Source organism: Podarcis tiliguerta, assembly GCF_965153285.1.
Source record: "Podarcis tiliguerta genome assembly, chromosome: 2".
Taxonomy (NCBI): domain Eukaryota; kingdom Metazoa; phylum Chordata; class Lepidosauria; order Squamata; family Lacertidae; genus Podarcis; species Podarcis tiliguerta.
The window spans coordinates 74,506,880-74,534,595 of record NC_139535.1 but is presented as its reverse complement, the minus strand read 5'-3'; the positions used below and the strand labels follow the sequence as shown (position 1 = coordinate 74,534,595).

Genomic DNA, 27,716 nt, shown 5'->3' with positions numbered 1-27,716 from the left:
GATGAATCTCATTTCCAACTGTTTAAAGCAGATTATAGGACAGCTATATTTTAAAAATGGTTATCTTTAATTAAAAGAGAAAAACACGCTGGTTTTAAAAAGAGTACAGAGCAAGTTCTTGTGGGATTGATGAATACAGCAGACAGAGCTTAGTCTTGACCAATATGTAATTGTAGAACGGCAGCTTGGGCTGTAAACCTTGGTATGACACTGTGAGTATGTCCCAATTTCCATCTAATAAATGGTGGGAAGTATGCTAGTTCTATATTAGGCAGATATATTTAGTGATTTGCAATGAATCTATTGATGTTCAATCTGTTTTCATGGTTGTTTTTAAGGTATCAATTTAATTCATAATTTTTCAAAAAATCATATGCCATCTTGGCACTTCATCCTTTGCTTACACTGACCACCCAGAGGAGATTGGAGTGAAGAGATAGGGGAACAATTTTAGACTTCTGTCTTAATACCTGACTGAATTTCCATCCGAATCTATTTGGATGAGTGGTGACATTAAAAATAAATAAATACAGTGGTACCTCAGGTCACATACGCTTTAGGTTACATATGTTTCAGGTTACAGACTCTGCTAACCCAGAAATAGTGCTTCAGGTTAAGAACTTTGCTTCAGGATGACAACAGAAATCGTGCTCCGGCAGTGCGGCAGCAGCAGAAGGCCCCATTAGCTAAAGTGGTGCTTCAGGTTAAGAACAGTTTTAGGTTAAGAACGGACCTCTGGAACGAATTAAGTACTTAACCCGACCTACCACTGTACATACAAATGTAGGAATTGGTGTGGAACCTGTGTGTGTATTGCTGTATGTAATGATCACACGGCTTTATTTGGTTGACTGTGTACATTACTAAAATAGTATATGGTGGTCGCATACAATAAATCTATGCATGTATTTTCTCTACATGAGAAGCTCTTGCATGCAGGAAATGGTGTAAAATTTGTCACTATTTGAAGTAGACCCCTTGTTTGGTTTTAACCATTAAAAGTACAGATCCCCCCCCCCCACACACATATGGGAGCTGTGAAATAATGTTCTTTAACTTCTTGACACATTTTGCACTCAACTGTGAAACACCAAAATAAAACCACATAAGTGTAAGTTGCTTAGAGAAACAGGGAGGTGATGGTGTTGCTCTGATCATATTTGGGGAAAGCAGCAACTCCTTTGAGGCTATAGCTTTCTTTCCAAATGCTAATTGCATAAGCATTATGAGTGCTAACCTGTGTAACTAAACATGAATGGTGTGCTGTTTTGATTTGCATTGCTCAACAGGCAGTAATAAACACAGAGAGAATTCCATCTGCAGAGGCCAGTGCTATGACAGGCAATTTTCTTGGCACTGCGTGGGGCCAAGCAAAAAGAAGATCAAATACCTGAGCTGTAGCTGAGCCCAGGGTTATTAAGAGCCCCCACAACTGCTTAAAGAACAGCCAGTTAATTCAGCAACTGTGAATCTAGAAGTATTTGACACACCTTGTGGATTGTAATTTTGTTCTTTAATTTTATTCACTTAATCATAATAGGTTGAAGCTAGAAAACTTGAAAGTCTTTTGTAATAAGGGGGAATCCATGTGTGGGTTTTGTGTTGTGCTGTATTTGCTGCTTTAAAAAAACCCTTCTTATAGAATTAAAAATTAGATCTGAATTACTCTAACCACCAACCACCTCATGTGCTCTATCACTGAGGTATGATGAAGGATGGGTAAATATGTCAATTTTTGTTTCTCTTGATTTTTCATTCTTCCTATATTAAGTCCAGCTCTCCACATTTTCACATTATTTCACCATTTTAAAAAATTCACTCCACTCCAGTGTGGTTGCAGGTCCTGTCCCCAATCTATGAACATTGAATTAAATGGCTCTCTGGCTGTGTTGAATATTTGTGTATATGAATCAGCCTCTCCAAAAGCTTATGGGAGAATGCAATGCTAAGAACCAATACCAAGATAAAGGGCTAAAAGACCTGTGTGTTGAGCACAATGCTTTACGGAACTGAGACGTGGATAACTTACACCCACCAGGAGTAACACCTCAATGCCTCCCATAAGCACTGTGTCAGGAATATTTGGGGCATTACATGGCAGGAAAGAATCTCAAACAAAGATGTGCTCTCCCAAGCCCACATTCCCAGCATGTTTGCATTCCTGTATCAGCAACATTTGTGCTGGCTTGGTAATGTTCACAGAATGGAAGATCTTCAAGGGCATGCACTATGGGGAGCTGTTTTCAGGCCCTGGACCTTTAGCAGACCAGCTCTGTGTTACAAAGTTGTCTGAAATGTGACATGAAGACTGGTAACATTAACCCTCCTGTGTGGGAATCCCTTGCATACGGCTGCAGTGCCAGGAGACAGTCAGTCAGGTCATGTATCCACAGCAGTGACCAGAGAAGGAATGACTGCTGGGAGGAACACAGAAAGAAGAAACACCATGGTGCATCTGCAGCAGCAAACCAGAGGCCTTCATCTTCCCCAACTGCACAAAATGGGTATCTTCCATTTCAGTCAGTACAGTCATAGCAGGCGCTGTAAGTCTCCAAAAGTTTGACTTCACCTCCAAAGGTGTACTCTTCCACTGTCTTCTGAGACAGATGGATGCCTGTCAACCAACCAACCAACCATGACTGTATGATCTGAAACCCTGGAAAAATAAGGGTTTCCCAGTAATGCTGAACGAGTCCCCCACTAATAGCCTTGCTCTCAATTATTTCTTTGCCAAGGTTGCATTTGGCCTAGTACTCAGACTCTGCTATTAAGAGGGCTCCATGTATATGCTTATTATGAATTTAGGTAACACATGAACACACAACTGGTCTTCAGTGAGCAATGAAGCTTTAAACATTAGCTTAATGCACAGGTAATGACAACAGCTGCAACAGTGCATTGTGGTAATTTACCAGTACATTGAGTTGCTTGTAGTGCTTGCTTTCAAAGCTGGTGAAGTTGCAATTTCAGCTGAATTTGGGGAAATCACTCGAAGCATCCATTGTGCTGCGCTATTTCAATGACTTTTGTTTGATTTGATCATTGCAAAAATCTTCATTGCTGAATTTTTTGGGGGTAAAAATCTGTAAATTTTGACAATAAACCTGATTTGCAATGGGTGTTGAATAATTTTGGTTGCAAATGTCGCATCCTGACAATATAACATTCATTTGGGTTTCTTTGGGGAGGAGGAGCAGATGGCAGGACATGAATGTTCTTCCATTTTCCACATTATGTTAAATAGCTTCTTTCTTTCTTTCTTTTTGTCATATTAATTAGTTTTAAAATCTAGCCCTCATAGTGTACAATGAAGGACTCGTGCCTATGCTTACATGGAAGTCTGTGCTAAGTTGGCCCAAAATAACTGGTGTTTTTAATCTGTAAAATGTTCTGAGTACCCACAGTTTCAACAGTAGTGTATGTGAGAATATAGCCAATTTCCTTGCCCAGCTTTCTGACCATGGAACAATTCAGAACTTGAAATATGAACAAAAGCTGACTCTGCAAGTCTTATCTGATCAAAAGCGGTACAGTAATGTGTCTCATTTGGATGGCCTCCAGCTCTGAATCTTATCCGTGTCTCCTTTAAGCTTCCTACCTTGTTACTTCACAGTGAATAAACTTCAGAAATTGTTCACAGCTTGTCTTGGATATAGATGTGAATGTAAGATACAGGCAAACATTGGGACATTTTATATACCTGTTCTGTACTGTGGAGCTAAGAGTATAGAAAAATACTGACTTATTTTCACCAGGACAATAATCAGGACTCCACCAATCAACATCAGACTTGGCCAGACAAAAGTGAACAAAAGGAACTTTGGAAGATATTGTCTGTATAAAAGGACAGTGGCTTCTTGTCCTGATGGGTCATAATAACAATAAAACACCTTGGCTTCTGTGAAATTTTGTCTTACTTTTTCTACATTCTCTTGCACTGCAGTATAATTCTTCAGAGTCGGGGGGATGTAGGAGCACTGCAGAAACAAAACAAACCCCAGGAAACCAGTTAATCATAATTACTCAGTAACAGGAAAAGCAGTATGCTTACCAATATTGCTTTTTGACAATAAGGGCCAGCTGTGAACTAGATCATTAATATACATATTATCATTACTTTTGTATAGAGAGAGGTGAACTTCCAAAAGCTTCCCTCAGAATTTTACCTAAGCTCTTTGGAAACGAAGTGGAAGAACTCAAGCAATCTGAGGACTAATTTCAGGAGTCACTCCCAAATGGATTATTGGTTCCTATGGCAATTGGGTGGGCAGGAATAGCTGTGGGGATGGAATTTGCCAATAGGTATGTTTTACCCAGCCAGCAGAGCACCTACTATAGGAAGGTGCTAGTTGGAGAAGACCTTCCCCTAAGTCACCACCAGACAAATCACTACCGGGCACAGTACAGTAGGGTTGGTGTTCCCTGATCTCAGGCAATGGTCTGGATTCTATGGAAGGAGCTGATCTCTTGGACAACCTGGTCCTAAACTGTTCAGTGCCTTATAAGGTAGCAACAAAAACTTAACTCTGCTTGACAGCAAAGGCAGCCAGTGATGCCTTTAGGATAGGTGTGTGAAAGAAGGTGTCACTGAGAAGCATAACCACCACATTTTGTAGTGCAAAAGTGTATCAAGGACTCTCTGGATTGCACTTTCAGTATTTCACCATAGTTAAATACACATAGAATTTACCCCTTTATTGATGTCTAATACAGAGTATCTGAGAACAGAATGATCTGCTGGGAATTATAACAATGGCCTACATTTCAGCGTTATTGTAAAAATTATTAAATGTTTGTGAAATGTTTTGAGGACTTGGGGGGAAATACAAAATAAATGACTATGAGACAAGAGTAACCAGTATGGGTGGGTGTTGGCATAGGCCACCCTTCTGAGAGTGGCATCACTGCTGCTTACCTGGATAGTGCAGTATAGGGCAGAGGGAAGGAGAGCTTGGTGTTGTCCAGGTGGACCAGCAGAGCTAACTCAGTGCTCCCATAGACCTAACCTCACCATTGCCCTGTTGTTGGGACAGTAGCTCTGTGGCACTGCCCTTCCATGTTTCCCACCCCTACTAACACAGCTCAGTCACATAGAAGGGGAGAAAGGATGTCCAGAATTATGAAACTTTTGACAGTTGGAGCAAACCTGTTTCCTTGTGTAAGACAATCAGAAATGTTATTATAATAAGAAATTTACAATTTATCTAATTTTACTTGATTATATATTAGAAATGGAGAAATATATAGCACTTCTAGTTTTGCCGCACAATTTAAGATCAATGAACTGCTCACTGTAGCATTTTATTTTATGTATGTTAAAAAAAAAAGCTCTCCTGTATGTTAAACTGAAAAGTAGAACCAACAGCACCAACAATGTAATGAAGAACTATAAATCACTTACTTCAAAGATGTAATTCTAATATGAGCAAGTATTTCTGTGCAATCATATTTCTTTCTAAATGTCCTTGTGTGCCTGAGACAAAATACGTGAGCAACTATTGATGGCCTTGAAGCACAAGTTGAGCTTTCCATTAGGGAAATTTCCCATATTGTTAATTTGTCTAGGGAATTTTAGATATGCAATGTAAATAGGATTATTTCCTGCTAGACTATGAATTACCGTAAGACACTGAAACTAATAACAAATGCAGCTAAAAACAAACAAGTGAATGTGCAAAATAATTCTGTTTAAAATAGTAATTCCCTATTTGGAAAATGTTTTATGGCTTCTCTTACATGACTCAAACTGAAGTTGTTTGGATATATTGTAGAAATGATCAATTTTCTTCAGTTTTGCTTTGCTATTCTGACACTGTGAGAACCTTTCAGATGGGCTCCATTTGATTCCAACAGGAATTGTGAGTTTTAGAATGTCAGTAATGCTTTGTTTTTAAAAGCAAAAAATACCCCCTCACTCCGCTTCTTAGGTCCTATGATTTAGGAGTTATATCAGGTTTTTTCTGATATGGATAATTAAAAACACATATCTGACCCATAATTCATATGTGTATGAATTATTTAAACATTCACTGCACAATTACAAAAAGCCAAAATGTTTTTAAATGGTTGTTGTTGTTATTTTAGTATTTTTTGAATGTCTTGTTGAATTTTAGACCAATACCTCTGCAAGAACTGCAGATTGATTCTGATATTTGATTTCCATTTCAAGTGAAAGTATTCAGGAATATGAAACTTCCAAAGCTGAAGACAAATCTGACCCAGGGGTCCGAATGGGCAAATCTATCAATTTCCATTTATCTGTTTCTCATCTTTGCAGTCTTAAGATCATTTCTCTGTTTTTCAGCATCAGTTTGCAATTTAAGTCCTTATGACAGTTTAGCAGTCCTCTAATGAGAATTTTTGTTAAGTTATACATGTTTGCACTGCTATTTTATGAATTGTGTGCTATGAGATATCTCAAAGTAATTTTAAAAATTGTATGCAATTTCCCCTAATATAATGCATTTTTTGTAAGTTGCTTTCAGTAATATATGCATTTAACAGTCACTATACCCCAGTTTTTTGTGTACATTACTTGGCCGGAGAAATACACTGTGAATCTTGGAAAAGTACAAATTATTAAAGATAGCTGTTTTTCAGATTATCTTTTATTTCTGAAAGTGCAAATTAGGTAGGTTCACCTTTAAATGTGAACTGCAGAGAATTTATCTCTTATCCATATAATAGTGGCTATGGCCAGAAGCATGTAGGCAATCCATGCAACCAGTGTAATGTTTAAAAGCCTCTGGGCCCATGTATTGGCCACATACAGTGCTTTTTTATGGGGGAGACGCAGGGGTATGCTTCCCCCTAAACATTTTGTGGATCTTTGTACTTTTGTCCATTTACTGTATTTATTTTTCCTGATTTGAACTATAAATTGGTGATTTTCTTGAGTCAAAATGAGAGTACCTCTAAACGTTTTTATTTATTTATTTAGGAAAAACGTACTGGACACATATCTTCAGAATCAGCACAATTGTCATTTAGGCTATATATATACATACTGAGTGAGCAAGTAATGCATGCGGATTGTCTAGTGTAGCCCTGGGATATGGCAGATTTTGCCATCCCTGACCATAGTTTATAAATTCTGCATAATTAAAGGATTGTGTAATGTGGTAGAATAGAGGCTCTTGGCCAAAATGCTACTTTTTGCCTGTGGAAGCAGGGATAGATAAATTTTTGCTTGAATCTGTTTACATCTCACATCTAGCGTCACCTGGCCCAGGGTTAGGAACCTGTATCAGAGTCAGATTTCCTTGGGGAAATCTTTTACTTCTGTGTGACCAGGAGCAATGGCATTACGCCTATGCTATCTATATGTGCATTGGAGAATATCTGGATTTTGACATTGGTATGCAGATTTAATATCAAGATTTCTTATGAATATAACTCAAACCTTGGGGTTTCTGAACACGGTCTCCTCCTGGTGATAAAGCTTTACCACCTGCCCGACAGGTGTCAAATTGACCATGATGTCCAGACAAGGATATTGAAACTTATTTTCATCACTGGAGCCATCATTGAATGAACAGTGCTGCTGTTCCTTGATGCTGGCATTTTTCAGTTCGCATATACCTTCATTGGTCCAGACACTGCAAAAACAAATAAGACCCCCCTCCTGCTTTTAAATGCAGTACCACATATCACTGCTTTCAGAGTTATAGACATGTACTTCAGCCCAGTATGACTTAAATATTCAACTACTTCATTCATTTCCATAGCATTTCAGGCTGAAGTCGGGCAAATATTTTAAAATGTCTCTTTTTGCAAATTATGCAGCAAGCAGTATTGTTAAGAAACTGAAGTTTAATGAATTATGTTGATGAATTCTATGGCAAAGTATGTAATTCAGACATTTTTCTCAATGGTTCTCAAGCTTTTTTCCCCCCTGGGCTACAGTTTCAGAATAAAAATTTGCTCATGCCGCACCGAATTTTTAATTGATAAAACATACATTGGGGAAAAAATAAACAACTTCTAGTAGTGCTTGATTTATAACATAGAACACAGCAACTTTATAATATGATCATGGGACATCCAGAAAATATAAAACAATGCAGCTGCATAAGAACATGGATCATTACCAAAATATAATTATAAACAAGCATTTTAAATATGTACCTTAAGCATGTATACAAACTCAATGAGATATTTGAGCTTGCTTTTGCCGGCAATCTTATTTATATTAGGTCTAATTTGAGACAAATTCATATCCTCATAAACACAAAGAAGTCTTTCTTCTTTTCTGTTCTTTCACATTTTTCAGAGTTGAAAATCCCCGTTCACAATAATATGTCATGGAGGACTGTAGAAGAATAGCCAATGCTCTTGAAGAGAGGCATGGCTGTATATAAAAAAATATTATTTTGCTACTATAATATTTCTTTTTTTATATATTGTCCTTGAATCTTCCCGCCTCACTTGCCATCCTCTCCTGCCACACCAGTATAGCGCACCACACCCTTTGTGAACCACTGATTTATCTAATAAATTATATTTTGAAATTATAGAAATTATCTTCATTCAGTACAACTACTTTTGAGACGAGGTTCAATTTACAACTGTGTTACAGCAGTGTGTAAATTGTGGTGTATGATATTCAGGTGCCTGTTAATGAACCTTTGCATCCTCAATTCTATATATGACTGTTGTCAACTGATAACAAACTGGGAGCAGTCTATATCTTACATTCATTCATTCATTCATTCATTCATCCATTTATTTATTTATTTAAATAAATAAGGTTTCTTGTCTGGCCTTCACTATAAGGCTCCAGGGCAGGTTGCAGCAATAGAATATACGATTAGAAAACAAATAAAACCATTCCAATGGGAATATACATAAAACTGTTCCAGGTGGAACAGAATATAAATTCAGTCAAAAAGATGGGTCCCAGAAAATGAAACACCTTAACTGTCAAGAGCCCAAGGTAAAGAGGTGTGTCTCTAGCATATGGCAGAAGCTGAACAATGAAGATGCTACTAGCCACACCTCACGTACATACACCTCACATACATAGAGGATGCAAAGGTTTGTCAAGGTGCAAATGCAAGGGCTTATCTTGAGGCTTGTGGGTAGGCATTGAGAAAAGGGCTTGGGGAGGAAATATCCCTTAATAAATGTGGTTGCTGCACATTTCTTTGCTGCCTTTTTCTAAAACAAAGGTAAAGGTAAAGGACCCCCAGACAGTTAAGTCCAATGAAAGGTGACTATGGGGTGCAGCGCTCATATCACTTTGCAGGCTGAGGGAGCCGGAGTTTGTTCACAGACAGCTTTCCAGGTCATGTGGCTAGCATAACTAAACTGCTTCTGGACACTGTGATGATTGCCAGAGCGCACAGAAACACCATATACCTTCCTGTTGCAGCGGTACCTATTTATCTACTTGCACTGGTGTGCTTTTGAACTGCTAGGTTGGTAGAAGCTAGGACAGAACAACAGGAGCTCACTCCATCATGTGGATTCGAACTGCCAACCTTCTGATCGGCAAGCCCAAGAGGCTCAGTGGTGTAGACCACAACATCACTTGCATCCCAACTTGCCTTTTTATAACCATATGTTACTGGCAGAGTTGGAAAAATCTAATATACATACATTCATCCCTGATTGTTTGGTTTCTAGTATTAGTCTCCTCTGCCCTCCCCTCCTAAAATCTGGCTGTTGTTAAATAAAGTTTTTATTATAGCAGTATTCCCTTACTTCCCAAAAAACAGATGCTACTCTAAGTTCTGGTGGAATTTCCTAAGTGCTGGTGGAATTTGCACAAATAGCTTTACTGTTTGAAAAAAGAGGGTGGGTGTGCATGGTATATGAAATGACAGTGCCAGGGTAAATTTAAGATAAGCTAATTCCTTTCTCAAAATATGCAGTTCACTTCACTGGCTGTGCCCAATATTTGTTAGTTAACTGGGCCAGCTTGAAACGTTATCACTGTCATAATGGGGAACACCATGACGGTTCTGATCTGAGCCATGACAGCAAGGATAAGCATATTTCCTTGCTCCAGAAGCTAAAGCGCCTGCCATTTAAGCAATTCCAAGTTAACTTCTCTGTAGACAGAAATTTGATTAGGCATATTTAGCAATGAAGGTCTGTTATGAATGGATAGTTAATGAACATCCTGCCTTAAGTGCTTCCTAAGTGAAATAGAATTTCAGTTCTTAGAACACATTAATGTCCAGAATTATCTATGGTTAGGCTGATGTACTTAATTCAGCCAGCCATGCAGTTGTGGGGAACACATTGTTCACTTCCGCAATAAGAAGTGTGTGATATGGACATTTGGAAACATGTTTGTGTGGTTTCTCTTCCTCAATTTGAAAGGAAAGAATAATGGAAATTGCAGAGTGCTCATCTTTGTGTGCCATGTTCCACACACAACATACATTGTTTCACGTGGAGAGAAGCGCTGGCTCAATCTTCAAGATTGCAAATTTTATTACTGTCAATGTTGAAATCAGGCCTAGATCACAAAATTTAATATTCCAAATGGACTGGACCAGGCTGTGACACTGAGACCCAGAATGCATTCCACATGTTGGGATAGTCCCGAATGCTGAAGGAGGAAACCACATACGTGCCTGCTCAACAAGTCCAGTTACCTTTTATTGTATAAGGGTACAATGGTGATTCCGATAAAGAAATACATTATCACTGAGCATGCTACCATTCCCAAGCCCAGGCAGAGTGCTCTGGTCTCCCCTCGTTTCTGTGCTGTCACCGGCTTTTTCCCCAACATGATTTATGGTGATGGATTCTGTGGCCTTTATCTCTGTGTAAAAATAAAATAAATAACAGAAGCAATCAGTTTTACCATTGTGGTGGTTCAACATACTCAAGAACTCATCCTCATCTTGCAAAGCTTGGATAATTTGTGTTTTTTTTTAAAAAATCTACGCTTACTTATTTTCTGAGAAGCAAAACTCCAAAATAAACCCAGTAGCATGTGGAAAGCAATTCACTGAATGGATTTTGCATATTCAGGGATAATATTAAAATCCAAATTTCAGATACTCAGACTAATATATATCTATGTTTGTGTGTGACTTAATTGCCTGTCACATACTGTTTGGTTAATTTTAGAGTTTTACTGCACATACAAAGCTGGTCTGGTATGCTTCATTTGTGGATGCAGCAGGCATATCAGGGACAGACGCATGTTGTCTTTTTATTTGTTGTAGTGGTCAGTGGTTCACATCTCATTCATTGGCTGCTTCATGGGGCTTGTATACTGTTACTTTAGCGTGCTTGATTCAACACTGCTAGAATTAGAAAGTGCAGGTGAATATGACTCATTTTCAGTGTTCACCTGCACCTGTGGGCCAAAATGGATGTGATATTAATTGCTTGACATGTTTTTAAAGCATTTCAAGGGAAGTTCCCATCAGTGCCAATAAATATATCTAAACAACTCTCCCTTGAAAGGCAAGTTGCAGTTTCTGTGATTTTTGTTGGGACTTGGAGTGAAAGAGTCAACTTCTTTGCTTTCCACTCCCATTGTCCTGCAGCTCCTCAAGCTTCTCCTAACATGACCCCCCCCCAAAAAAAAAAACCCCAGGTATGTTAACTGCATTCACAAATTTGTTTTCTAGGCTGTCCCTATGAACAAAGGGATATATATTCTTAATGGGCATTCACTTGATGCATGTGGTGTTGATTGGGGTAACATGGTTCATTGTGATTCACCTAAGGCTTGATTTTTTTCACTTGAACTAAGCCTTTTCAGTGTCTCAGTGTCATCTAAGCACTAAAGCTATTTATAGCTATGATGGGTATACTTGTGCAGAGAATCTGCCAGCAGCCTCTAATGCATTAACTACCGTGTCATTTAAACCTGCTGTGAACAGAGTTAGACAAAATACATCCAGCCAACAGAAGCAGTTGTATAATTTCCATTGCAGCCACAGTAATACTACATACTGGCACCTCTCTTGGGTTATATCTTGCTTGTGCCAGTTCCAGGCACAGTAACTGAGTGCTCTACTTTTGGATTTGGATGTGGGGTAAGTAAGTTCTGCATTAATACTTCTACCAGAAATGATTCCCGGTGTCTCTGTCGTTGCCTCCTCCACTTTGGCAAAGGAAGGTGGTGGCATAAAAGGAAAGTTATGGTATTTCCTCTAAAGCAGTAAGGGGATAAGGAGAGAGAGATGTGACCTCTCTCCCCTATTGTTTTATGAGGGAGTACAGCCACTTGTGTCTTGGTGCAGCTGCTTTCTCTGTCAAATGAGTTCCTTTGATGAAATGGGGAAAAGCTTTCAACTCCAGCCTGTTGCTGCATGGAGCAGCTTTTAGTGTTTTTCTGCAAATTGGGTTGCCTTTGAACATTCTTTCGAAAACTTCAGCTAGTTCAAAATGCAGCTTCAATGTTTTTTTTTTTGACAGGGATTAAGGCAGGCATAGGCAAACTCCGGCCCTCCAGCTGTTTGGGACTACAGTTCCCATCATCCCTAACTAACAGGACTAGTGGTCAACGATGATGGGAATTGTAGTCCCAGACATCTGGAGGGCTGGAGTTTGCCTATGCCTGGATTAAAGTAAAGGTGCCCCTGCCCGTACGGGCCAGTCTTGCCAGACTCTAGGGTTGTGCACTCATCTCACTCTGTAGGCCGGGAGCCAGCGCTGTCTGTAGACACTTCCGGGTCATGTGGCCAGTGTGACAAGCTGCATCTGGCGAGCCAGTGAAGCACACGGAATGCCGTTTACCTTCCCGCTGGTAAGCGGTCCCTATTTATCTACTTGCACCCGGAGGTGCTTTCGAACTGCTAGGTTGGCAGGCGCTGGGACCGAACGCCGGGAGCGCACCCCGCCGCGGGGATTCGAACCGCCGACCATGTGATCGGCAAGTCCTAGGCACTGAGGTTTTACCCACAGCACCACCCGCGTCCCTTATGCCTGGATTAAGGGATAACTAATTATACATTATTAACCACCACCACCACATTGGTGACTAGACTATTTCTGAACTTATCTCAAAGTGCTGCTGGTGCTACCTTCTTAAAGCTCTAGCTTACAGTGGCACCTCGGGTTACAGATGCTTCAGGTTACAGACTCTTCAGGTTACAGACTCCGCTAACCTAGAAATAGTACCTTGGGTTAAGAACTTTGCTTCAGGATAAGAACAGAAATTGCGCAGCTACCTGCAAAGGAAACCTGCTCATGTACAGAGATTATTGTCATCAGAAGGCTTACTCAGTGCTGGTGACGTGTTTATGGATTTCTTTTCCCAGTGAGGCTCACCTCACATGAACACTGATATCTTTTTGGTGCCAGGCAGGGGTGTAGCATGGGTGTGTGTGGGACTGTGGCCCTGGGTGCACCGTTTTTAGGGGGCATGAACCAGGTGCCCCCACACAGGGATCCCCATCTCGCCCTGCCTGCTGCCAAGGATCTCTGGGCTCCGGAGCCCAGCCTGGTCTCGTTGCCATATCCCCAACCCCCTCGCAGATTTGCCTGCCAAGAGCTGCATGAGCAGACCAGGCTCCTCCCTGCATGAGCAGGCAGGAGGTACAACATGGTCCTGCATGGCTCGAGTGGTGAGGGCTGGGCTGGTGCACAGGCTGTGTGAATCCTCTGCACCCTGTGTGCGCCCACCTGGCGGCATCAGCCGTGAGCACTGCGCAGGCTCAGTGGATTCTGTTCACACCTCCAACCCCCACCCCCGTTCGGCACGCATGTGAGGGTAAATGACACAACACTGCTGGTGCCAGGCCAAGGCCTTTAAAATGCTTTACTAGGCTTTTAGTTGTTAAAATTGGGTATTTCTTTATTGCTACCAATGCTGTATCTGCCAGAATATGCTTTTTTATTGTTCTCAAGTTTTAGATTTGTGTGTGTGTGTGTGTGTGTGTGTGGGAGAGAGAGAGAGGGAGAGAGAGAGAGAGAGAGAGAGAGAGAGAGAGAGAGTTATGAAAGCAGTCCTAGGAAGATCCCATGCATTTTGGTTAAAATATCATTGATCTTTGAAATGGTTCAGTGATATATTGTTGTCTCATGTGGTATTATTCCATCATTTCAAGATTGTTTAGAAATTAGTATACAATGCCTTAACAAGATCGTGTCTCTCTAAAGCTCATATGAGTTTTGCTACTTGAAGAGATAAGTACTAACACTTTCTTTTTCTGGTGCATTGTACTTCTAGGTTAGCAGAAAAAGCTAGAAATGTTGAGATAATGTTGACTGTTCCCAGGGTAGCAAAACTTTCCATCTTTCTAGGGACTGGGTTAGTTTTATCTAGAAGCAAAATATTTTTAATCGCAGCATTCAGCAGCTTCATTAACTGTGAAGTGTTGAGTTTTGCAAAGTTGACCTAGCAGAAGAGCAAGTTTGAAGGGAAGGAATTCATTGCGATTCAGACACAGTCCCTCGGTATTTTCAAGAACCAGTCATCATCTTGAAAAAACTTGAGCCGCCATACCTGATTACTAAGGTTTAGAGCAGTGATGGACATTCCTATAACCATGTAGATGCAAGTCCTTTAGAATGACATTGTAAGGCAGATGTTCTCTGTTGGGCCTGAAAGGAAGGGAATAAAGAGGAGATGAAATAAGAAGAGAAAATCATAGATTCTGTATTCATTTCTTCTTCCTGTGCCCCCTGGCACCCCCTCAATCTACTCAGGAAGTTTGGGGACCCCCCAAACAGGTTTAGAAGGTGTATGGGGTCATGTGGTGTTAGTTATGCATAGTTATAGACAGGGCCACCCTGTCCAGGAAGCAGATTGAGGCAGCTACCTCAGTTGGCAGAATCCAAGGAATGCTTCTGTGTGATCTCACCAGATCCTGGAAGGCACAGCCACACCACCCCAGCATCCCTGGTTATGGACCTTAAAGTCCTTTCCAGTTCTGCAATATGGTCATCTTACCTTAAACCACCCATGTAGACCTAATCCCACTTTTATGGATATATATCCAACTCTGTCTTCTGATTTATTTATTTAAATGTATACAGGGCCTTTCACCATCTATATTACCAAGTGGCTTACAACAACAAAATATGCAAAGTTTAAAATCAGTTTTTAAAAGTTTATAACTCAGAGACAGAAAATTAAAGCAGTGCAGGAAGAACAGTGATGAGTCTGAACACTGGGAGGATGCCGTAAGCCTGACTTTGGGATCACCATATCAGGATGTCCACATAGTTGGAAATACTAGCGTAGGAGGGAATAACACTTAAGCTGCTACATTTATTATTATTATTATTATTATTATTATTATTATTATTATTATTATTATTATTACTTCTTGAGTTTGGATACAGCCCTTATACCCACAGGTCCCATTTCTTGTGGTAGTTCCTTTCAGTGACGTCTCTGGTTGTAAGGCAAGAACTGCTTGCATTTCTGCAAGTCAGCCTCATAGGGCTGTGGATTGTTGTGGGTGTGGGGACATCACAAGCCATGTCGATCTCCAAGTCAGCAAAGTTATGCATGACATACAGTCATAACATGATAAAGGAGATAAAGGGATAAAGAAGAATTTATTTCTGTAATCAAAGCTCAGTACATGCTCCCTTGAGTTCTCCTCCATAAATTTGTTATGTGAATTGTTACCTTGTAGATGCTGTCTGGTGATACTGTCCTAGAAATAAATCTTAAGTGACACAAGATGGGAAGAATAACACAGGGCCTCTGTAAACAGACACAACAACTACTTTTGTAGACAAAATAACATGGTGCCATGAAGGTGTGTTTGTAACTTTCAGACACTTTGAAGGACAGCAAACTTCAGTTCTGCTTTTTTAAACTTTGTTTCTTTTATTCTTTGCCTCCTGGTTTGGCTTTTCTTTGTGTTCGTCTTGTTTTGGGTTGGTATTGCATACTTTTCCCACTGAGTGCTTTATTTTGTTTTGTTTTATAGTTTGATATGATTTCCTGCAATAAATGTTATCAGGATTATTCACATGTGACTTTTTGGGTTTCTTTGTTTAATCTCTTAACCCATACTATCACAAAAGCTCTAAGATACATGTAATAAAAATGTGTCTTTTAATGAAAAGCAAAACAACGCAAACAAACTTCTAAAGTGGCTCTTGGTTTATTCCCAGCCATGAAAGGGCTTTTTCCATTTAGTATTCTTAACCAAAAATTAATGACTACAAATCCACAGAAAAAATAAACTAGGAATGGACATATCAAATTCACTGAACTCTTGAGAAAAATTTGTTGCTGAAGCAAAGGCTATTCATTTAGACGAAGCTAGAGCATTGACCCTCACAATGATGCCTTCACACTGTGCAGTTCACAAGATCTTAGCATATATTATTCACTTTATTTTTTCCAGACCCTATATGATTTATATAAGCAAAGGATTCAATGAAACATTTTTTCCTGTGACATTTTTGTCCATTACTCAAAAATTGATTTTTTTTGTCCATTGCTGTTTGCAATATTTCTGAAATGTGTTTGCCATCTAGATGGGGTGGGGGATGCTTCAGGAAATTTAGAATTGTTCTGTTAAAACACCCACACACCAAAACTACTGCAAAGGAGTGCAAAGAGGTAAACAAACGTCTCTGAAATATTACTTACAATTGCTGGGAATTGGTAACGTCTTTGCCCAGAAGGTCTTGTGTTCATAATGTTTTTGACATATCCCGAGTCTGTTCCATATTAGCAATCAAGCAGCAGCAAATCCACAGCTGAAAAAACTACATTACACGAAACTTCCTTGCTCTGATTGCTGGGACTGGACTTTTAGCTTAGCTCACTTATTATGAGATTTCTGTTACCATAAATGGTAAGGTATGGAAGTGTGCAGTCTTTTAAAGATTAATTGCTGCAGACTCTAAGCTGACCCACAATGTTATGAACAACTCCAACCTAGGGCCCTATTTTCATTTGTACTAAATGCAGTAGATCTCCAAAAGATGCCTGTTTGGGGGTACCCGTGTCAAATTATTGTATATTGGTTTCCTCCATTAAATGAAAATATATTTTCAGACATGAATTTTAAGCTAGATCTTGTGTGGTGTTTGTATAAAATAGATATTCCTGCAGAATCATAACCAGGTTATAATTTTGCATCATTGTAATGAGAATTGTGTTTAATTATGCATTGCTAGTGGGACCCAGGTGGCGCTGTGGGTAAAAGCCTCAGCGCCTAGGGCTTGCCGATCGAAAGGTCGGCGGTTCGAATCCCCGTGGCAGGGTGCGCTCCCATTGTTCGGTCCCAGCGCCTGCCAACCTAGCAGTTCGAAAGCACTCCTGGGTGCAAGTAGATAAATAGGGACCGCTTACTAGCGGGAAGGTAAACGGTGTTTCCGTGTGCGGCTCTGGCTCGCCAGAGCAGCGATGTCACACTGGCCACGTGACCCGGAAGTGTCTCCGGACAGCGCTGGCCCCCGGCCTCTTGAGTGAGATGGGCGCACAACCCTAGAGTCTGTCAAGACTGGCCCGTACGGGCAGGGGTACCTTTACCTTTACCTTTATAAATCTGAGTAATAAAGATTGAATAAAGATCAGAATATAGATCTAGAGAAAGTTTTGCTTTCATTGCTGTCTCCGGAATTACTTTCTGCTCCTGAGAGCACACCCTGAACAGCGGGAGACAGTAAAAATTAAGCAAATGGCAAAAAGAGGGACTTCAGAAAGAGATTTAGATTCAGATGTTCCTTCAAGGCTGGATCAAAGGTTTGCCCAAATTCAGTATTAGCTCTTATATCCTGATTGCTATACTATTTTCCAGTTATGGGAAATGTCTGGTTATTGCAAAATCTCTTCAACTATTGGGAGACACTCGCACCTTAAAAGTAATTGGCTTCATACCTTTAAAACGTTAGCTTTTCAAAGATAGATAGAGAAGGAAGAAAGGAACAGGGCTAAAACTATTGTGGGGATTTAGGTTACTAAGTCCCTATGCTTTGTCATTTCAAGGCTGGGTATTTAAAGGGAGTCTCAAAGAGCCGTTTGTGTGTGTCAGTGGGTGCAAATGTTGATGCAAAGGGACTTGATTGGTCATTGTTTATTGCTATACCTTGGAGTTTAAGTTAGTGGTGGAAATAAGATTTTGGATACTAAAAAAAATAATCAGTGGGAATCTTTCAAACAAGAATCCCATTTAAAAAAAAAGAAAACATCCCTCCTAGAGCCATGTGTGCTACTGTAAAGTGTGTGCTGCTTTCATGGTGGGGCCACTGGTGACCATCATTGTTGGTTTTTAAAACCACTGTTGTTTATTGTTTAAAGCTATGCTGAGTACTCCATATGTTCCTAGCTGTTTGCTATAAGACGTGCGTTGCTTGTTGAAATCCCAATAGTAGTGCAAATGTGGTTGCATAGATGAGCATTGGTGCAATCCTGCCGCAATTTTGTTGGCCACAGAGACTTCTAAGAGGTGCTGCTGAGCTCCGCAGAGGGGTTCAGGTCACAGAATGTTCACAATTCTTTTGTGGTTGTCAAGTGGGGACATGGCTACCTCCTTGCCTGGCTTCTGAATCGGTAATAGCTGCAAATAATTATTCAGTAGCCTCTGCTGGGGAAAATATGTTTGTCTTGAATTGTTCGTATTTATGTTGCACTAGCTGTATGCATGACACTTAAATCTTGCAATATAAAATATTGCATGGGGGGAAAGAGCAGAGAAGCAGTGGCAGGGGTAAATGGAGCAAAAGGGGGAAACAGAAGCCTTGAACTTGCCCATCAACAGTTAGCAGCAGTTGGTAACCAGTCAACTGGTGTCTTCCCCACTATGGTGAGATGTATTCTACATCCATCTAAATTGCAGAAGTCATTTCTAAATTTGCAACTATACATCCAAATTGCCATATGCAAATTTCATGCAAATTAGGGTTCCTATTTTGACCTCTTTTTGGCAATGCATAACTGGCCACCCTATGAATAGCAACAGTAGGTGGAAGTCACTGGCTTCTCTATATTAAAGGAGAATTGGGGAAACTGCGACTTAATTCATCCTGCACAGCCAGTTCTAAGCTGAACTTACCTTTCTAGATAAACTGCTACATTTTGGAACCAGGGTGCTAAGGAATAATAATAAAAAACAAATAAACTGGTGGAATGTTGCTCCCTGACAACAGCCCTCCCTCAAAAAAATCTAAATCTCCAATGGCTGACCTGGGGAAGGAAAGGTTGGCATAACTGAGCTGTTTTTAGTTCTATGTGGGAAAATGAATAGCTGTTCATCCATGTTTTCTTTCAAGTTGCTAAAAACAGCTGCAAGGAGGGGCAGGACTGGGGAGGGAAAAGAGGAAGGAGGAAATACTCTCCTGCTCTCTTCCATGCCAGTCTCCAGTTACAGATAACAGCCTAGGTAGCTGTTTCACTATTTATTTATAATATTTCTTACCCTGTCTTCACCATAAGGTCCCAGGATGTCAAAAAGCTATTCCAAACAGAATAAAATGATATAAATTAAGTAAGAGGTGGGTCCCACAAAACTAAATACCTTAATTGTCAATGGCCCAAGGTATATGAATACTTTTTTTTTTTTAGAAAGCTGTCAGGAGGGAAACACCACTTGATTAATGTCATGTGCAGTTTGAGCCTCTGTGTATTGGCTGATCCATAAATTAGGTGTAAGCAGCATAGCTGTTGTATTCAAGTGCAGGAGAATGTGGCATCTAGTATGCAAAGCTAGCTCAATAAGTGTTTTAGCTTCACTTGTGGGGAATCCTCAGTTGCCTCTAAAGAACCAGTGGGCTGTGAAATGAGAATATTTCTGATCTTGGTAAAACCCAACGAGGTTATTAGCCTCTCTGCTTCTAATTGAAGTATATTAATAGCAAACTAAATTGTCATTTTAATGCTGGTAAAGGGAAATATCTATGGAAGCTGACCAAAGAGAATTCAGACTTTCTGCACATAATTGCCTGGCAAGGATAAAAATGCCTTTAGCATACTCCCTAGCGGATAGAATGCAGGGCAGAACATTAAAACGTGTATGACACTCTTTTCACAGAGGAGCAGATATAGATTCAAGGTGTTGGATCATGATTGTTTCAGTTATAAAATTTTACTGTGCATTAGTGAGCAATCACCCCGTAATGAATGTTACTTCTTTGGGAATTCAGCATAACATTGACTGCAGTCTAATATAATATGTACTTCTCTATAATAACAGCAGTGGTGAGTTCCTGAAAGGGTCAGTTAACAAAATTGTGTTTGTATTAACAATGCCTACTTTAGTAACCTCTTGAAGAGTATAACCTTTTCTTTAGGGAGCAGGACTTCCCCCAACATGCTATAAAATGCTCACTATCCCTTATTTGGATGTAACAAACTAGGCCTCTAAATTTTGGAGACTGGAATCCACACTGGAGGAAAGAGTGAGCCAGTGAAGGAGGAAAGCTGTTCCTTCATGTCATTTGTATTCAGACTTTAGCTGTATGCAGAAGGTATTCTCCATGTGTTCCAAGAATGTGTGGCATGGCATGGAGAACAGGGTCATACATGCTAGCCTCACCCTTTCTCTTGAGACCCACCACCCAACACATGGAGATCTGTAAGCATTAGGCTTTTGAAGGTGGGGCCTGCAGACATTGCCCTCTCTCTCCTCCACTCATTCTCCACCTGGAGAATAACTACCTTATGGGGCTGATTTACCATTACCCAAAGAGGTGATAGCTACCTAGGTTGCTTTGACATTTTTGCCAATATAAGGGGTAGGCTGGATGCTGTTTCTTTATGATAGTCAATGCAGGCATCGGATGAGATTTCATAAGGTGGGGGCATTCTGCTGGTTCCAAAACTGCTTCTCTTTGCACAGCCAACTGTGTGGCCAGTTTCACCTGATTTTACAAGGTTCTAAAATGTGTGGGGAGCCTTCATGAATATAGTTAGCTCTTCTTTAGACAGTTGCCCTCCAGCTTGTGAAGGGCAAGTGGAATGGTGGCAGATGGCAGAGCTTGCGCACTCATCGCAGCTGGGTCCTCCCTTGCCTTTTTACTTTATATGGGATATGAACAGTTGAAGAAGACTATTCTTCATGCTGTTCCCTACAAAAAGTGGTTAGTGCAGACAAGCACCAGAAATAATGTCAACAAGAGAGAAAAAAGGTGATGTCTGAGAAAAGGGATTGTTTTAACTTGGTCCCAAGGGGACTCTGATTAAAACCTTCTGTGTTTCTCCAACTGAAATCTTGATTGTGTACCAACATGTTTCATTTGTTTTCAGAGTTAATAGTTGTGTCCTTATCTCTTTCACAAAAGAGAAAACAACCAGTTCCCCACAAGTAATGTGTGATCAATGGCTTTCTTGTTTATTTCAATGCCAGCATTTTATGAAATCTGGTCCAATAACCTTGCAGAAGCAAATGAAGGATGCCTTCTTCTCCCACTTGAAAATCAGAACATTTTGATCCTTTATCTATCAGTGTGTCTCTCCCTGGAGTAAGAAATTAAAAGGAAATCCCCCCCCCAACTAACATTTCTTTTGTCACCCAAGCTAATGAACATTTATGATTGTCATCCTTATATAATAAGATTGATATTGCTTTCACTGGAGCTATAAATTTGCCTTCGATACAAGACCCCATTATATAGACGTTTTATTTGCTTCATTGCACACGCCTCACATAGTTAACAGGATTATTGCAAGCCCAGCCTTTACCGCAGGGAATTTTAATCCACTACAATGATAACATTGCCAGGAATGTTAACCATGCTCTTGTTATGTTGCAAGGGATGGGTGAATCTTTTTTAATTTCTGTTTCTCTCTGTTTCTCATTTTTTTCACTTTTAAGTGCAGTTCTCCACATTTACATATTGGTGTGAGTGTGTGTAATCCTCTTGAAAATTCATCACCATTTTAGTATGGATTTATCCTAATTTACAAATTTAAATGCTATTTTGCCTAAAATACTTTTTTTTTGCAAAGCATTTTCCTGATTAAGATGCATTTCTGTATGTTATTTTCAGCTGCTGTTGACAGATCCCCCAACCGTGTTTTAGGCTGCAACCTAAAGTAAAGAGCCCCTTGACGGAACACAGGTTGTTGTTGGCATCTATCTGTCTCGAGACTCAATGGAGTGCACTTCTGGGGGTGAAGTTAAACAACTGTGTTAGCAACACCACAGTGACCTCCCTGCGGTGCAAGCCTGGGTAGTGTTTATGCAGGTCCAGGGCTGCCTAGATGACAAGACCCCACTCTTGGCCTTGCTGATGTGGTCCAAAGAAAAGCAGAGCAATACATTGGGCACCAGCTTCGCTGCAGGAGTTGCCAGAAGAAGGCATACAAGTTGCTATCCAACTGTCTTAGGGACTGCACTCCAGATTTGTTTAGGTCTACCTCCTTTGCCTTTTCTTCTCTCGGAGATATCTCACAAGGCAGCAGAGGTTTAGCACCAGAGTTTTCCTTCCCCTAGATGAGCTACCTGCCACCTGCCCCTTACTTCCTTCTATAGCATGTGCAGAAACTGCTTTCTTGACCATAGGACCCACTATTGGTCTGGTTTGCTCAATCCGCTAGAACCTGCAGGGTTTAAGTTCCATCGGCTATCCCATTGAGGGTTTGAGTCCCATTGGCTAAAGGTAAAGGGATCCCTGACCATTAGGTCCAGTCGTGACCGACTCTGGGGTTGCGCGCTCATCTTGCTCTATAGGCCGAGGGAGCTGGCGTTTGTCCGCAGACAGCTTCTGGGTCATGTGGCCAGCATGACTAAGCCGCTTCTGGCAAACCAGAGCAGCACACGGAAACGCCGTTTACCTTCCCGCTGGAGCGGTACCTATTTATCTACTTGCACTTTGAGGTGCTTTCGAACTGCTAGGTTGGCAGGAGCAGGGACTGAGCAACGGGAGCTCACACCGCCATGGGGATTCGAACCGCCGACCTTCTGATCGGCAAGTCCTAGGCTCTGTGGTTTAACCCACAGCGCAACCCGCGTCCCTTGTCCCATTGGCTACCTTCACCTAATTTAGCCAGCCAGTCACATGTTGACATCTTCTAGGAGCCACAGGTGAGAGCTGAGTTTTGTGGAGGGACCAAAGATGGACAAACCACCCCAGTAATGCATGTATACTTTCCAAAGTCATAACCACTTGTTCAGCCCTTCTCATGGCCAGTCATGTATGAGCAAAATAACTTTCTGGCCCTGTCAACTAGTGACCAGCAATGCTACTAGGGAGAGGCTGAAGGAAGGGTGGTGAGTGGAAAAGCCTTGATGTGAACAAGCCTCATCTCATGTTTGGGGCTCCCTTTTATATCCAAAAAGCCCTACCTTCCCTGGAAGTCTTGTGTTACCACAGAGGCTCCCAGGAATCCTGCCACACCAGGCCAGAACAGGGAGATGGCCACCACCTCCTTTGGGCTTGGTGTCCCACACAGAATCGGGAATTAGATGACACATCACAAAGGTGTCTTCCTGCATGCCTACCTCATTAGATCAGATGTGAAAAAAATGTATACAAATTGTGGCTGGGCAATTCCCCAAGCATCATTTTGCTCCAGATTTCTAAAGTAAGCACCTGAAATTAACTATGTGAATATTGGTCATAAAATAGAAATTAGCTTATCAAAATCCTTTCAATATTTTATGTCAGTCTCTTCACTACAGAGATTGATGCTGAAAATGGTTTTGTCTTGCAGTTGTTTTCCAAATGCCAGAATGGTAGTCCTTATGGACATTGATGTACGGTGATAAATGTTTATTAAGCGTGTAAGTGGTTCAGGGCATCCTTCCTGCTGGACAGATGATAATATTACTGGAATTATTATTGGAAAGAGAGAGTTACGGTAGTTTGGATGTGAATAAATGCACTTTTCACAGCACACAAAAGTGTGTGTTTGTATAATTGTTATTTTCTGTCACGTTATAAGGTTTGCAGTGTCATCTCTGCACTTTAGTCAGCAACGTGCAGAGCTGGGATAATGTGGAATGGCATCAGGATTTGGTTATGCCACAGTATTGAAAACAAGGCTCCAGCTGCTTGAACAGATTGTCAGATATAGCTGGCATTATGCTGACACATCCCCTTATGTGTCGCTTGTAGCACTTTTGCTGGAAACACTGTGTTTGTGTGTCAGAAATAAATGTGATGACTGTTCATTTGCAAATGCAATGATAGCCAAATGAACAGTATTTGGGTCTGATAAATATAGCCAAATCACAGGAATCCTGTAAGGCGAGGTAGTATATTCATTGTTAACTTTCTACCAATTCAGACTGCTTTTTATGGCAATCACCCAAGTGAGGATAGAATAATGAATTTTCCATTTATTAACTTCTTGACAATAACTTCACCAATCATTATGTACATTGGGGGCATTTGCATAGTGCATGTACCCATGACCCTCATTCCGTATCATTCATGGCAATCAGAATGGACTGGGGAATTCACTGTGTTTTAGTGCCAACAACAGTTGGGGCTGGGAGTGAAAATTATCCATGGGAATTGATGGCTGTAATGTATAGCCTCTACTCTTAAGTGTGTTAATGATTCATAGTGTGGACTATAGAATCATATAACTGTAGAGTTGGAAGGGACCCTGAGGATCATCTACTCCAACTCCCTTGCAATGCAGGAATATGCAGCTGCCCATACAGAAATCAAACCTGCAACCTTGGCATTATCAGCACCACGCTCCAACCAACTGAGCTATCTTCTGAAATCAGATTTTATACCCATTTGGATGAATGAATTAATCTGTATGGTCACAAACCAATACAATTATGATACAAACATAATTGTGTTTATTGTGTTTATTTATTACCTGCTCTTCATCAGTTGATTCCAGGGTGGGTTACAACAATCCACACAAAAGAATACCAGGTCATAATGAAAACTAAATATAGAATAAAAAATCCAGCATATCAATTGCAGCAGCAGACTTGCATCCCATGATTGCCTGGGCAAACAGACAGGTGTTAGTGCCAGTGGCTCTTCCAGGCCATTCCATAATTGGGGGCACTACCACAAAGAAAATCCTATCCCTTATTACCACCTAGTTAACTTCATGTGGTGGTGAAACGGCAAGAGGCTGGATGTCCATTCTGATCTAAGGACCTGGGCAGGCTGATACAGGTAGTAAATACAAATAACTTTACACAGGGAACAAAAGGAAGTTTCTACTTCACCATCTGCTAATGTGTAAAATAAATTTAATTGCCTTATCAGTGATGTAAATCATATCACCAAATAAACAGAAAGATATCAAAGCTTCAGTTCATCTGTCAGGTAGACTTTTCCAGGGTTTGCAGTAAATTTGTGGTATTTATGGTTCTTTATCATTAGCATTTTAAGAGCAGAATTATGAAAGTAAAGCAGTTTTTTTCTAGCTGCTTAGCACCAAAAGGCCTATAGAGAATTGGGGTGGGGTGTTGTGTGTGGTTCGGCAAAGAGGACAAGGTGCATTTTATCGTGCATTTCAGAAATAAGACTAAGGGGTATGTGTAACGGTCTGAATAATGTTTTATATTGTTCGCTTGGGAATGTAGCTGAAATATGTAATGTAAGCTATTGTCTGTGTTTGAAAGCAGGGAACTGGCTGCCTGCACTTTCTAAGCAGGATGTCTCAGCAGTCCTGCAAAAGACATCATTATGATCCTTATAAAACTTGTTTTGGAAACAGGATAATGCTGCACCTGAACTAACTGAAAACCAGACTGTGGTTTTCAAAGGTCAGGGCTGTGATCTATGTTCGTTGGATCTGGCACCATTGCTACCCACATTGGTTTTGTCTCATTAATAAAGATGTCATGTGTTTCCTGTTAAAAGTGCTCTTCAGAATACTTGATTTCAACACAAAGTTTACTCTGCAAAGTTACATCTGCCAGGAATTGTGTCAAATGTCTTCTTCTTCTTTGGTGAACACTCATAGCCGAGTAAGATTGTCTTCCATGAATGTGGTCCTAACAGTGTGTCTTTAAGTGACTATGAAGGCCAATTCTGGATCCGCACATCCTTCCACAGTGGAGACATAGGTTTTTGGGTGGGAGTTGATCATGGTGAACGTTTGCCAAATGTGCCTTCCTCTTAGCTCGTTTCTCCATTTGGCATCTTCAAAGTCCATGACACCTTTGGTGAAGGCTGTTCTCCAATTGCAGCACTAGTAGCTCAGTGTTTCCCAGTTGTCAGTGTTTATACTACATTTTTAAAGATTTGCCTTGAGAGCGACTTTAAACCTCTTTTGTTGTCCACTGGCATTACACTTACCATTCTTAAATTGGGAATAGAGTAGTTGCTTTGGAAGATGATAATCAGGCATCTGGACAACATGACCAGTCCAACAAAGTTGATGATGAGGAATCATTGCTTTGACACAAGTGATCTTTGCTTTTTTCCAGTACACTAACATTAGTTTGCATATTTTTCCAAGTGATATGTAAAAAATTTCAGAGACACCATTGATGGAATCTTTAGAGGAGTTGGAGATGGCGTTTATAAGTGGTCCATGTTTCGGTGGTACAGTAAAGTTGGTAGTACAATAGCTTTGCAAATAAGCATTTTGGTTTCTCTGTGAATGTCCTGATCCTCAAACACTCTATGCTTCAATTGGGAGAAAGCTGCACTAGCACAGCTCAGGTGATGCTGGATTTCAGAATCAGTGTTGGCCCTTGTGGAAAGATACTGTAACTGCCTAAGTAGGAAAAATGATCAACATTTTCCAATGTTAAGTTGGATTTGTGGCATTACGGAGGGGCTGTTTTGTGCTTGTTGGTGCATCACTTTGGTTTTTTTGGATATTGAGCAATAGGCCAAGCTTTCCGTAAGCTACTACAAAGATATTTAGGATAGTTTGGAGGTCATCCTCTGAGTGTGCACACACTACATTATCATCAGCATATTGAAGCTCTATGACGGAAGTTATGGTAACCTTATTCTTTGCTTTCAGCCTACTCAAATTGAAGAGCTTTCCATCTATTCAGTATATGATTTCTACCCTGGTGGGAAGTTTCCCTTTGACAGTGTGTAGGATCATGGTGATAAAAATAATAAATAGAGTTGGGGCGATAACACATCCCTGTTTAACGCCTGATCCCACTGTGAATCGTTCACTTTGAGAGCCATTGTTATCTGCAATTGTTGCCGTCATATTATTGTGGAGGAGCCGAATGTTCATAATTTTTTCCGGGTAGCCAGTTTTCAGAAGGACAGTTCACAGGACAGCATGGTTTACAATGTTGAAGGCCTTAGGTCAATAAATGCCATATACAGGGGTTGATCTAACTATATCCGGATACCCTTCCTGAATCCCAAAATGGTTTTTTACCTTCTAGGGGGACAGTGGATATTATTTTCCCACAGCTTCAAGAAAAATGCAGAGAGCAAAACCAACCCCTGTGGCAAATGTCCATGCAGGGTGTCTTCCTGCTTCTGGTAGTCACTGTTTCTAAATTCCTGAGTTCTATCTTGAGCCTGTGTAGACTCTTTATTTAATCAGTTATATATATATTTTTGGGGGTGAATTTAGAGTCTGTGAGTTGCAGCCAATTGTGAGTTGTAGTCCGACTCAGAGTAAATGCATTGAAGTTAATGCACAAAACTAATTTAGGATGATTAATTGCAATCGTCTATTCTGATAAGAACTTAGATCTAATGTTTCATGTAGGTCCCATTTGAGAGGGTCTTGTAAAGTGATCCAAACCATTAAAAAGAACATGCGGACAAAGTTACATGATCACTGTGTACAGCAAGAATAGTAAATGCAATGTGAGGCAAAGATTGTATATATAAAAAAGAGTGCTATAAAATGGATAATATTACAGTCCTTACTAAGGAAAATAATCAAGATTCTGCCCAGTCAAGGATTTTCTATGATT

The 27,716-nt window shown here is 40.4% G+C and overlaps 2 protein-coding genes across 7 annotated transcripts in view; one reads left to right on the top strand and one right to left on the bottom strand.

Annotated features, from left to right (window-relative positions):
• Positions 1–27,716, top strand: part of KCNIP1 (potassium voltage-gated channel interacting protein 1) — a 536,992-nt gene that overhangs the window by 108,740 nt on the left and 400,536 nt on the right. The window lies entirely within an intron of this gene.
• KCNMB1 (potassium calcium-activated channel subfamily M regulatory beta subunit 1) lies at positions 49–16,712 on the bottom strand. Of its 3 annotated transcripts, none has more exons than XM_083431013.1 (7): positions 16,535–16,712; positions 14,423–14,520; positions 10,608–10,777; positions 7,403–7,598; positions 3,918–3,977; positions 780–2,417; positions 49–539 (listed from the first exon to the last, which is right to left on the bottom strand). In XM_083431013.1, the coding sequence occupies exons 3-6, from the start codon at positions 10,742–10,744 to the stop codon at positions 2,259–2,261; spliced, it is 552 nt and encodes a 183-aa protein (XP_083287139.1). In that variant the 5' UTR covers positions 10,745–10,777; positions 14,423–14,520; positions 16,535–16,712; the 3' UTR covers positions 49–539; positions 780–2,258. The 3 variants fall into 3 exon arrangements, with proteins under 3 accessions (XP_083287139.1, XP_083287137.1, XP_083287138.1); XM_083431011.1 differs by having other exon boundaries at positions 780–977; positions 1,023–3,977; positions 16,535–16,709; XM_083431012.1 differs by having other exon boundaries at positions 49–2,417.

Bases quoted from the DNA above. Each gene is read 5' to 3' on its own strand.
- KCNMB1 (XM_083431011.1), bottom strand. From the start codon at position 10,744: ATGTTGGGGAAAAAGCCGGTGACAGCACAGAAACGAGGGGAGACCAGA. The intron at 7,599-10,607 runs GTAACTGGACTT...TTGTTTTTGCAG, and splicing joins GTACCCTTATACAATAAAAG to TGTCTGGACCAATGAAGGTA. The intron at 3,978-7,402 runs GTTTGAGTTATA...TTGTTTCTGCAG, and splicing joins CCGTGTTCAGAAACCCCAAG to TGCTCCTACATCCCCCCGAC.